Source organism: Schistosoma mansoni, chromosome 6, assembly GCF_000237925.1.
Source record: "Schistosoma mansoni strain Puerto Rico chromosome 6, complete genome".
In the NCBI taxonomy this organism is placed as follows: Eukaryota; Metazoa; Platyhelminthes; class Trematoda; order Strigeidida; family Schistosomatidae; genus Schistosoma; species Schistosoma mansoni.
This window is the reverse complement of record NC_031500.1, coordinates 14,107,746-14,121,644: the sequence shown is the minus strand read 5'-3', so window position 1 is coordinate 14,121,644 and position 13,899 is coordinate 14,107,746. Positions and strand designations below refer to the sequence as shown.

At 33.6% G+C, this 13,899-nt stretch overlaps 1 protein-coding gene across 1 annotated transcript in view; it reads left to right on the top strand.

Annotated features, from left to right (window-relative positions):
* Positions 1 to 13,899, top strand: part of Smp_149390 (fras1 related extracellular matrix protein) — a gene marked incomplete at its 3' end in the record, with an annotated part of 120,105 nt that overhangs the window by 92,503 nt on the left and 13,703 nt on the right. Inside the window, exons 19-24 of the mRNA XM_018798349.1 lie at positions 419 to 429; positions 5,717 to 6,209; positions 8,056 to 8,608; positions 8,732 to 9,218; positions 11,607 to 11,839; positions 12,793 to 13,643. Of these exons, the coding sequence (XP_018653300.1) occupies positions 419 to 429; positions 5,717 to 6,209; positions 8,056 to 8,608; positions 8,732 to 9,218; positions 11,607 to 11,839; positions 12,793 to 13,643 (2,628 nt within the window). The remainder of the gene's footprint in view (positions 1 to 418; positions 430 to 5,716; positions 6,210 to 8,055; positions 8,609 to 8,731; positions 9,219 to 11,606; positions 11,840 to 12,792; positions 13,644 to 13,899) is intronic.

The window sequence follows — 13,899 nt, the reverse complement described above, 5'->3', positions numbered from 1 at the left end:
AGGACGAAACGGCCGTCCAGTTCTTCCAGGTTTTCCATGGTGGTCTAGCCTCAATCGACTCATAATTTCAACGATGAAAATACTGAAATCTCCACAAAACCCTTTCCAATGATCAATTATTTTAAAAAAAACTTTATCGTTTATTACTTTTTTTTCTTTTTTTTCTTTACATTAGATCATTACCCCCTTAAGATTACATCGTGATGGGGAATTAATTATTGATTCCAATGTATTATCGATTAATGACTTAGATACACCAGAAGAAAAATTATTCATTCAATTTGAAACTTTACCAAAATATGGTAAAATTCTTATCAATCTCATTGAATCTAATCAATATAATCAACGAAATAAAAATCTATCACAATATGTATTAGTTGTTAAGAATCAAAATATATCGTATAGTTTATTTAAAAAGGGAAAATTGATGTAAGTTTTTTTTTCTTTTTTTAATAATTATTTTTGTTGCTAAGTGTCCGAAGAAAATATAGGTATGAGTAAATGGCTCATATGTAAGAATTGTTTATATAAGAACAAAATGTTAATCAATTGTCTCATACTTGTTTGGTTCTTTTGTTTCCATGCCAATTATTATCTGTTCTTGTTGTCTTTTCTTCGGTCTTATTAATGTTGTACCGTAAAGCATTTTACTTTCGATTGATGATACATAATACTCATTTTAATAGTTGAATTCATAACTCAGTTAAAGCTAGATCACCATGGAAAACATGGGAGCAATGGACAGCCGTTTCGTTCTAATATAGGACTCCTAAGCAGTGCGTATCCACGATCCCGTCTCACGAGATTCGAACCAAGGACCTATTAGTCTCGCGTGAGAGCGCTTAACAACTAGACCACTGAGCAGACATCCGATGGTGTTAGTGACTAACTTCAACCAATCCACGAAATTGAACAACCGTCCATAATTGTCTTCAGTGAGTTAATATCTCACAACAAACCAAGTTGAACTCCACTTGTCATTGCTTCTCACCAGAACTCCAAGGAATACCTCTTGAAGTCAGTCACTAGTGAGCATATGAATATTATGAGAAGGGGGTTTTGTGGAGATTCTAGTATCGAATCTCGCGAGGCGGGATTAAATAAGATTTATGAATGAATAGTTTTACTGTTGTATAAATGATAAATGTCGTTAAATTCAAGCTAATAAATAACTGAAAAAAAGAAAGAAAATAATGACAAATAAAGATATCAGAAGGGGGTCTTGTGGAAATTTTATATAGTTGAAATCATGAGTCGATTGAAGCGAGACCATCAAGGAAAATATGGGAGCACTAGACGGCAGTTTCGTTCTATTGTGGGACTCCTCAGCAATGCACATCCACGATCCTGTCTCGCGAGATTTGGACCCAGGACCTATTTGTCTCGCGCGCAAACACTTATCCTCTATACCATTGAACTTGGAGGCATCCGATGGTGTTAATGTCTAACTTCAACCAATACACGAAATTGCGCCACCGTCCACCATTGTCTTCAGTTAGTTACTATCTCACAACAGACCTGTCTAAACTCCACTGGTTACGGTTTCTCTACAGAACACCAGGAAATACCCCTTGGAGACCATCACTAGTAAGCATATGATTATAATCAAAGAGGGGTTGTATCTCTCTATTTCTATAAAAAAACTTGGACCGAATTGTAGAGCGAAACTTTGGGCTTACTTCAAATTCATTCTCTAAGATTTTACAGATATATTCTTCCTTTTTAATGTATTAATTACTTGTTGGTACTCATCAGAATATTTGAGGTTGAGATCTTCGAATTAATTGGAATCTATGATAAATATTGATAAATATCAACGAACAGACAAGTTGTATGATCACAAGTTCCTATCATTTATTTTCACGATCCTACCCATAAATGTTTCATTCTAGTATTAGCGAAGATCAAGGATTTCACATTGAGTAATAAATCGCTTATAACAGAGGCTCTTCAATGAAAATCTACAACTCCTCTTCTAAGATATAACACTCTTCAAGCTTTTTTATATAATAATTCACAACAGTTACCAACTGGAGTTATAATATTAACAAAATTCATAATATTGTGGTTAGAAATAAACTTTAATTTAACCGATCAGTGGAAATCTTGAAAAATACATATATGTAGTGGTCTTTATAAGCATTACCCTATAGAATCCCACTTTATAGCACTAGCATACTGGCCACGATCTCAATAAGTTCGGCTTTAGGTCTAAGATATTTTATTTACTAAATTTTCCAGCTAGTTGAAATAAACATTGAAATTCTATTATGATGTGTGCTACTGATTTCAACAGAAATAAATAGTATGTATCAGCAATCGAAAGTGAAATACATGACGGCAGAAGGTTAACAAGACCTGAAGAAAGAGAACGAGAACAGACAATGATTGATGTGGAAATGAAGGAACAATCAAGTTTGAGACAATTGATTGACATTTTGTAGATGAAGTATTTATTGTATGGTTCTCAGATTTTACTAAGAGATTCTGTGGTTTTGTGTTTAAATATATTTGGTTGTCCCCACTGGTGTTCTCGTTCTCTACACTACACAATTGTTTGTATAGTTTTTATTCGTCTTCGAAGCCTTGATTTCACCATTTTCATTGTTCAATATCTAATCGAAATCCCTTCTGATATTAATCAACATATGCTCACTAGTGACTGGCTTCAAGAGGTATTCCTTGGAGTTCTAGTGAGAAGCAATGACAAGTGGAGTTCAACTGGGTTTGTTGTGAGATATTAACTCACTGAAGACAATTATGGACGGTTGTTCAATTTCGTGGATTGGTTGAAGTTAGTCACTAACACCATCGGATGTCTGCTCAGTGGTCTAGTTGTTAAGCGCTCTCACGCGAGACTAATAGGTCCTTGGTTCGAATCTCGTGAGACGGGATCGTGGATACGCACTGCTTAGGAGTCCTATATTAGAACGAAACGGCTGTCCATTGCTCCCATGTTTTCCATGGTGATCTAGCTTTAACTGAGTTATGAATTCAACTATTAAAATGAGTATTATGTATCATCAATCGAAAGTAAAATGCTTTACGGTACAACATTAATAAGATCGAAGAAAAGACAACAAGAACAGACAAGTCTGAAACAATTGACTGACAATTTGTTCTTATATAAACAATTATTATATCTTAGTCATATACTCATGCCTATACTTAACTATTTAACTGACATTGACATCAGAGAAATATCCAGTATTCAATAAACTAACAATTTATCATTAAAACTATTTACATTTATCTATCTAATTATTTATTTAGATAAAATTGAATAAACTTTTAAGGATTCATCTAATATGTCAGTCAACCTTAAATTGAATTCAAATTACCGCTGAAATGTTCATTATACAATATATATACTATAAACATCTTAAGCTTGTAATAATCATATCATGTACGTAGCGAAATATGCTTCCCTGATATAAAATTTTAAGCGTTACAGAATGTAGTTACGATACTCCTCCTCCTCCTACTACTACTACTACTACTACGACTACTACTACTACTAATAATAATAATAATGATTGTGTTATAACAACTGGCTCCATTTATGCATCATAACTGTAAGGTCAGGTTATATTACCCGACAAATAAATCAATTTACTTATTTACTGTTTAGTAAGTTTATTTATTTACATAACTACTAAGAAAATAATTTATATGTACTACCATACTAGTCATTTATAAACATACACAAGTATATTGTTCACATAAATTATCTTGATATTGATAACAATAATAGGCTTAATGAAATGATTTCTGTCTTATAGACAGACTCTCTATAAAACAGACGGATGTAGGTCTTATCTTATGTAGGACTTGTCAACTGGATTCATCTGAATTTCCAGTTGTGATATTTACATGGAGATTCAAACTTAGTATCTTTCATAGTTGAAAGCGTGAGTCAATTGAAGCTAGACCACCATGGAAAACCTGGAAGCACTGCTTGACGGCCGTTTCGTCCTATTATGGGACTCCTCAGCAGTGCGCATCCACGAACCCGCTCTCGCGAGATTCGAACCCAGGACCTACCAGTCTCGAGCCGAAGCCCTTAACCGATAGACCACTGAGCTGGCATCCAACTATGAAAAATACTGAAATCTCCACAAAACCCCTTCTACAATAAGTATCTTTCACTGAAAACAGTAAAACGATATCTGATAAGTCTTGCTGATTGAACTCTATACTCGAATCCTAAGCTGATCTCGTAACCCCCAAGCTAGAACTACACAGCGACGTGAACACAAGAGAAAAGGCGCAAAATATACGAGAAGTACTTTACTCCAAATATTTATTTATGTACAGAAAATATAGGGTTTTTATGGTATTTTAAAAGTCCTTGGGTTTTCCTAAAAATTCTAGAATGCTACTAAACATAGTAGCAGTGTAGTAATCAGCCAAATCAGAAACTCTATATGTGACTTTTCATTTCCGCGATATTTCTATAGCAAAACTTCTAATCAAACGCTGTTTGGATAAAATGCTCCTTAATGTTTCCTGAGGTTGTCATGTCTATTGCGAGAAATTTTCAGGATCATCCCAACAATATTCACTTAGCTAGTGATTCTAAATAGATGCCTATTTGTTCAACGGGTATAAATGTTTCGAACAAAAAATACCACAAAGAGCTAAGAATTTCTAAGACATCGTCTTTTATACAGATTGCCCCCAATTGCCCTGGTAAGGCTGAGAGAGGGGAGATTCCGCTCTCCCTCTCCAAATGCTCTCATATGGCCACGCGTATATAGCCTCTGCCAGAGAAGCCCTACTCACTGCCTTCTCGTGGCATTACTGTTGTTTACAAAATTGAGAGGACGAAAAGTTACTTTGTCAAAGACAGTCGACAGGAAACTCTGGAATGAGGACAAGATCAGTTAAGGCTGGAACGAGAATTCCCTGTGAACTATCTTCTACTAACACACGACTTTAAGTCACTTAGGTTATCGACGTATATTACAAGTTGACCGACAGAATTTCACTAACCCTTCAAGACAGCATAAAAATCATACTGACTATCACTAAGTGATCAGTTAATTGTAGATAGAAAGTTCCTAAATCAAGACATAACCATAACAATCTGTTACAGAATCTGTCATATTATACATTGGCAACTAATCAAATTAGATTTCCACTGTAACATTGGTTTACAGTCAATATGTATTTTCATAGTTGAAAGCGTGAGTCAATTGAAGCTAGACCACCATGGAAAACCTGGAAGTACTGCTTGACGGCCGTTTCGTTCTATTGTGGGACCCCTCAGCAGTGCACATCCACGATCACGTCTCGCGGGATTCGGACCAAGGACCTATTGGCCTCACGCGCAAACACTTAATCTCTATACCATTGAACTTATCGGCATTCATCGGTTTTAATGTTTAACTTCAACCGATCCACGAAATTGAGCCACATATCCACCATTGTCTTCAGTGACTTACCATCTCACAACAGACCTGGTCGAACTCCACTGGTCATGGTTTCTCAACAGAACTCCAGGAAATACCTCTTGAAACCAGTCATTAGTGAGCATATTATGGGACTATTATGGGACTATTATGGGACTCCTCAGCAGCTTCAATTGACTCATGCTTTCAACTATGAAAATACTAAATCTCCACCATAAACCCCTTCTGATAATAATAATAATAATATGTATTTTGTCTTGCCCTCTTTTTTTTCTTATCCCACCACAAAAACAATCATCAAGTTATCAACAATCTGGTGATAATGTTAAACAAGATGATTTCATTTTAACAATAACTGATGGTATACAAAACTCAACACCATTACAAGTACCAATAGAAATTAAACCAAGAATATTACAAGGTAATAAATGGCATCAATTAGTTAATAATACAATATTGGTGAAAGAGAATTCAAGTGTAATACTTACACCATCAGTATTCCCAATGGATACAACGGATATGACTGCATTACCAAATGATGTTTTAACTATGTCCAATGCACCACAATACTTTGTTATTGTATTTCCAACTAAAGGCAATTTATTCATAAATCATAAACATAAAGTATCACAATTTACGTATAAAGATATTTTAGAAAATCGTTTAAGTTATCGCCATGGTCCAGCTGAAATTGGCGTTAAAAATGTTTATGATTTTGTAAGAATATGGGATTTTAATGCTGGTGAAACATTCAGTTTAAATTTTACATTAATGCCAGTGAATAGTCAACCACCAGTATTAAGAAGTGAAACGTTATTACAGGTTAGTTTTCTTAGTATATATATTTTTTTCAAAGTTGAAATCATGAGTCAATTGAAGTTAGAACACCATGGAAAACCTGGAAGAACTGGACGGCCGTTTCGTCCCATTCTGGGACTCATCAGCGATGCGCATCCACGATCCCGCATTCGCGAGATTCGAACCCATAACCTACCAGTCTCGCGCCAGAGCACTTAACCGATATAGATATATATGCAGATTCTTGTTTTTCGAAACACTTTGTCAGCTACTTATTTGGCTCACTTCATAGTAGTATATATCAGCGACCTGAAAAAAATGTTAAAGCCATTACAATCATTTCATAATGATATGAAATATTTTTTCGCGTATTGTTTTATTGTCAGTATAAATGACTGAAAATAAACAAATATAACTATCAGAAGGGAGTTTTGTGGAAATTTCTAGGTAACTTTATAGTTGAATTCATGATTCAATTGAAGTTCAAACACCATGGAGAACCTGGATACAGTGAATGGCTCTTTCGTCCTAGTATTGGACTCTAAAGCCGTGTGTATCCATAATCTCGCATGTAAAACTCAAACCAAGGACTTTCGGTCTCGCACATAAACGAAACAGCCGTCCAGTGTTTCCAGGTTTGCCATGGTGGTCTAGCTTTAATTGACTCATGAATTCAACTATAAAATATAACTATTTCAAAGATTTGTCCCACTCAAACTGGTTAGCTAGTACATACGATTTCAATATAATATTTCGACGAGTTATTAATCATGATTAATTATTTTAAAAATTTCATATGTCTGAAGGATGTATTTAATTGTAAGCTCATGTGATTGGATTATCTCTAGCGAATGTCATATAGAATTGGTCAGTTGTGCTTTAATTTTTTTTATTTTTAAAATATCACTTTTAAGTTGACAGTTGGTCAAACAAAAATGCAACTACATAGTAATATCAAATGCATTTTATCAAGCGCCAAACATTTTCAATTATATACATTCTCAGTCAACAACTTTGATAATTTGAAATGAGACAGTTTTTTGTGAAAAAATCTCAGCACGGATACAGAAGGCTCGTCTGGCTTTCGCCAACTTGCGCTATTTATGGCGTAGGCGAGATATCCGTCTACCAACCAAAGTAAGGGTTTACTGTGCAGCAGTTCGTTCCGTTCTACTTTATGGCAGTGAAACATGGCCGATAAGAGTAGAGGATATTCGTAAGCTACTAGTATTCGATCATAGGTGTCTTCAAAGCACTGCTTGTATATCCTGGGACCACCGAGTAAGTAATGCAGTTGTTAGGGAACGGGTACTAGGTAAGGATGGCAAATCAATTGACGATGTAGTGAAACTTCATCACTTGAGATGGCTGGGACACGTGTTACGTATGCCCAACCACCGACTGTCCCGATGTGCAATGTTTTATGATGTAGGAGTAGGTTGGAGGAAAGCTAGGGGCGGCCAGACCAAAGCAAGGCACAAATCCATGAAGTCACTGACAAGTGGACTAAGCCATGTTGGTAGGTATAGACTACCTGGTTGGGATTCGAGAGATGATAGCAATCGATGGTTAGAGACCTTGAATGGTATGGCTCAAAATTGTTTCCAATGGCCAAGGTGGATCCGTTCTTTGTGTTCTACCAAATTCTAATCGTCTGAATTCTTCATGTCCCTCACTGCTTATACTCTTACTACTTCTACCACTATGGGATTTGAATCAACAACTGTATCTCTGTGCTAACGTGGTATAGCAACTCGAACTGATGTACGTACGTACCAAGTTCTACGTTGTGATTCATTCATTTTGTTTTAATTATTTATTTTTTTTAAAAATTTTTTTCAAGGTCAAAGAAGGTGATAAAGTTGAAATTACTCCTTATAATTTATATGCTACTGATCCAGATACAAATGAATCTGATATAAAATTACATATAATACACCCCCCAAAATGGGGTCATTTGGAATTAATCAATAATAATAATAATACTAGTACTATAATTAACCATTTCAATATGAAAAATATACGTGATGGTTTCATTTATTATGTCAATTCTATCCATGATAATGGTATAGAATCCATTGAAGATCTATTTACTATTAAAGCATTTGATGGTTTATATTATTCCTTAAATATTATTGAAATTAAAATAGCTATTCAACCAATTAATGATGAAATACCAAATGTACGTTTATTAAAATATTTCTCTGTTACCATGGATACAAGAAAAGTATTAACCCCTTATTTATTTCATGTTAATGATATGGATATACCAAAAGATATATTACAAATAAATTTTATTGAATTACCTATATATGGTAATTTATTAATCTATTGGCAACATGGTGAAAAATATATAATTACATATAATAGTAATTCAATTATAGAATCTTATTTAGGTATGTTAAATTTAATTTATATACAAAATGCTTCAATGCTTAATACATCACCACCACCAACAACAACAACGGGAACAACAACGGCAACCCTAAAGAATCAATCATATTCTTCATCTATTCTAGCTATAGATCAATTTACTGTATCCGTAACTGATGGTAAACATAAAGTGGAACGTACAGCTTATATATTAATTCGTCCAATCAATCAATATCCCCCAGAAATGTATATCAGTACTACTACTAATAATGATGATGATGGTGATGGTATAATATTAGATGGACAAAAATGGATAAGATTAGATAATCAATTAAATGGTCTTATTATTAAAGATAATGATACATCAGAAGATGATTTAATTATAACAATAATAGAAAAACCAAAATATGGTTATATACAACGTTTACCACGTATGTTATCAAAAGATGGTATTATTGATCATTTAGATTTAATTGAAGAAGCATGGGATATTGAAGAAATGAAAGTTGGCAATGATATACAATCATTAGCACAATTATCAGTTGCAGGAAGTATTGGTGGACCTAAAACAATTAAAATATTAGATCGTGGTGATCAATTTACAAAACGTCAAATGACTACTGGTCGAATTCAGTAAGTAGTATGTTTTAAATTGGTTAATTTATCAATATATATACCATTATTGAAACTAATATAATTAATATCAGAAGGGGTTTTGTGGATATTATAGTAATTTTAATAGTTGAGATCATGAATCAATTGAAGCTAGACTATCATGAAAAACCTGGAAGCACTGAACTGCCGTTTCGTCTTATTGTGGGATTCGTGATCTCAACTATTGGAATTACTATAATATCCACGGAAACCCCTTCTGATATTGATCAACATGTGCTCACTAGTGACTGACTTCAAGAGATATTTCCTGGAGTTCTAATGAGAAGCAGTGACCAGTGGAGTTCAACCAGGACTGTTGTGAGATAGTAACTCACCGAAGACAGTGGTAGATGTGTTGCTCAATTTCTTGAATCGGTTGAAATTAGAAATTAACAGCGTTGGATGCCGGCCGGCTCAGTGGTCTGTCGGTTAAGTGAACTGGAGAGAGACTGATAGGTCCTGGGTTGGAGTAGACTACAAAAAATTGAGAAACTTCAAACTGAATAAATACCTAGATCAATTAGTAATTACTGAACACAACGATATAAATGTAGCCAATTAGATAGTCCAAAGAATAACAGATCAGATGAAGTGATAACCCAGCAATGGTATTATGACTGTAAAAATCATAAACTAATTAGCGCTAAATAATATAAACCATCGAACTACAACCCAGTGGTAGAAAAGTTGGGTGCTCGTAGCGATACCTTATAGTTTTGGGTTTCATTAATAGTGCGCTCGTGGATAAGCACTGCTGAGTAATCCATGTTACACACAAAAAGTAGTTAGTTGTTTATTTCTTATAGACATAATTATTTACCATATTAAAAGGGATTTGTGAGTTCCCTTCTACAATCATCATCTATCTTCTAATATCTTACTGTTATATCTTGTGGTCGAGTGGATGCCTAGGTAATGTGTGACTTGATGAGACTGCCAATCAGGGAGCAGCGAATTATCGATTGGAACAGTGACACACGAAAACCGTACGAGCAGTCTAGAGCGCTTATCGATCCTGCTTATGCCTAGCCCAACCAGTTAAGTCCAAAAACACCAATAACAGCCTCTGTGATATGAATTATTATTCACAAACATACTGGGTTTATATACCAGCCAAACAGACCGCATCGTACCACAATTATACAATGGGAAATATACATATTACATTGGTCCACAAATAGTCCTCAAAAGTTACCATTCACAATCCTCTTCGGGATACAACACTTACCTTGTGTAACGAAATGATTTGAAATTAACATTCTGTTTACTGAACTGTAGTGTTGATATTAATATTTCCTATCTCAGATGACAATTTATGAATGAAGGGGAACCATGATAGATAGATAGATAGATAGTATAATTATCCCCACTTGTTACCTTCGATGTGAGGTAATCTTTATACAGAACTGAAAATTGAAAAAGATTTGTGTAAGCCATTGATGGATCATCTATTCTAACTAATAAATGCTAGATACATTTATCCTTTAGGACATAAATTGCCATTCTCAAATATATTTATTCTTGGCAAGCATAGATGGATAGTGGCTAGCAGTGGAATCCAGGACGCGCGTTTCGTCCTATTCGGGACTCGTCAGCTGCATGTACCTGCATCTCAGAGTTGATGTTCACTCTGGGACTCGAACCCAGTACCTATCGCTTCATCCATCTATGCTTACCATGCTTGTAAATTAGGGCTATATCGAGGCAATACGCACAGTATGCACATATGCCAATTAGAGACTGACCAGTTGCAGTTCTAACACATCGATAGGAAGATTCAAACAAACAATACTAAATGAATATTAATTCTTATTTATTTATTTAATTAATTAAGTCAATCCTCTCATTCGGCGATTCATCTATTGAATTATGGTTATTTAGTCGTTTTTCCTATATAAAACTGACTTGTATTTGTATCTTTGGAGATAAGTCTAGAGTAAACTGTGATCCTGATGATTTCGAATACTCATCGATTAATAGTCTAGACAACCAGTAGATTTAATAATCGTTCAGTACTCTGGGATTTACCCTTACAATCTCATTTCTTTATACTAATGAGGTGTGGAAACTTGAATCCATGTACACATTGTACCCTTCCACGGTATGGGCAGCCGAGAAGTGATATTAGCCCTCATACCCGTAATTGCACACGAGACTAAGTTGGTCACATTCAAATCCTTGTGCCATGTTCTACGTTGTTTGACTAGCTGAGTAATAACAGGAAAAATTAAAGAAATGATGCTGTACACCCACTAACTGAAATGATTGGTGAACATTATCTTCTCTAAACTCCCGCATTAGTATTTCTTAAAAATGAAATCACTCCCCTATCATTTTGTATTCTACCTATTTTATTTATACTCATAGCTACGTTTACACAGGTCCTTATCAAGAACAATATCTTACTGATTCATGTGTACTTCGTTTATCTGATGGACAATATTCAACTGATCCTATTACTCTACGTTTTCGTATACGTCGAGTGGATGGAACTAATGGGGGATTAAGTTATTCATCATTGCCTTACCTTCCTATGACTAATCTACAACCTTTACGTCCATTAGAATATCCAGAGATGAAAGGTACAATTAGTGAAGAGAGTAAGTAAATATTGATTTTATTATATACAATGAACTAGAGGAATATATACCACATAAAGTGAAATCATATTATCATCAGAATGTAAAGTAAAATTACGTAATTACAGAAAAGATTAGGAAATGTGATAAGTATCTATGGATACAGTGCATGTAAAAACAGTCAATTATAGTGTTGTGCGAATGTTCGATCCTCCTATACCAATCAGTCACTTAAGTGAGAAGGAAGCATTACTGTAAAAACTTAAATCGACAGCGTATATACAACTCATTCACAAAATTATGCCACATTATTAATCAATAGTGAGTGTATCCCTCTTTCCTTAGTAAGTGAATCCAGATCTTAGCCGATAGCATGAGTTTATCATTCAACCTATGTATGATTGGCCTAACGTATCATCAAGATAAATTTCTTATGATTGAAACCTACAGCCTGTTATTGATGAAGAATGATTAATGTAATTGAATGGATACCTGATAAGACGTAATAAATTTTCACATTAGCTTATATAATGAAGTGAGAAATGTTGACGCGGGAGAATTGAAAAAGCAAGGTAGCTTTTCTAAAATATTGCAGAAGTTAATAACTTACTTATAAAATATCTACACTTGTTGATGACTTCTATACTGCCTCGTATGCCGTATCATCGCTAACTAGTCGACTCACGGATGTGACGATCTATTTGAGTGCTTTCCAGTCTATAATGTGAAACTTGGGGTTCAACACTCTCCATAGCACCTCATCGAAATAGTTTTTACCCGCGATTTGAAACCTGACAAGTATGTAGGCCTATCTGATAGTACATTTGTATATACCAAATTAGCGGGAACAAGAAAATCAAATTAAATTTCAAAATACGAGTTCAGATAGTTCAACTTATTTCTTTCATCATACCAATTTAGCTACTTATAAGTAGTTCAACTTTATATTCTAAAATCTTTCCATTTCATTTCAGATGACAAAGAAGGAAATCAAATGCATCAAAACGATGCTTCAGATAATACATTAGATTCATTTAATACTGCAATAATAACGGCTACAATCAACAGATTTACATTTATTCAATATAAAGACATTCAATTCGATAAAATAAATGACAATCAAATTGAAATAACATATAATTTAAAGGATAATAATTCATTATCTTCATGTGGACTATTAGCACATATATCTGATCCATTAAAAAGTATTATGAAATTCACTAATAATGAAGTACGCAATCATCAAATTGTTTTTTATCCATTAAATTGTGGAAATTATTTAAATAAACAATTTCATTACGATTTTATAATAACCAATTCCCTTGGTGATTATTTAGGTCAAAAATCAATAATCATATCCATTCAAAAACAGAAATATCATCATCTACCTGAATTACAACCATCTTCTAGCCTAATCATCCTTCCTTATACAGATACTATAATTAAACCTAATCATTTATCTATGAAAGATAAAGATACTAATCCTAATCATTTAATTTATATTATATCAACAAACTATAATAATAAACAATCTAAACAATATGGTCAATTTATTAATCATTATAATCTTACAATTCATTGTTTTACTCAATCACAAATTAATTCAAATCATATTCTATTTAGTTCATATTCAAACAACAATCCTTCATCCTTTATCATTGACTTATATCTATTTGATGCTGGTGATATAGGACCTATTCATAACTTAGATCAATTATGTAATCATATTCTATTATATACACTTGATAATAATACAAATATCCAACATAATATTAATCCATTTTTTGAAAGAATGTTATATACTACCAAACAAAATGATACAAATGTCATTAAAACAAATGAACCGCTTAAATTCAATGTTCAATATCAAGACTTGAAACATTTAAACAACAACAATAATAATAATAATAGTAATAATGATTTATTAATCAATAATAGTAATAATAATATTGATTTATTGATTAATAATGCTCCAAAACCTGATCACTTAGAAACTATTCTACCAGGATTAGTTGGATTTTATTTAAATAGTGAAAATATTTATACATTAAATCCATGGATTCAATATAAATTAATAAATA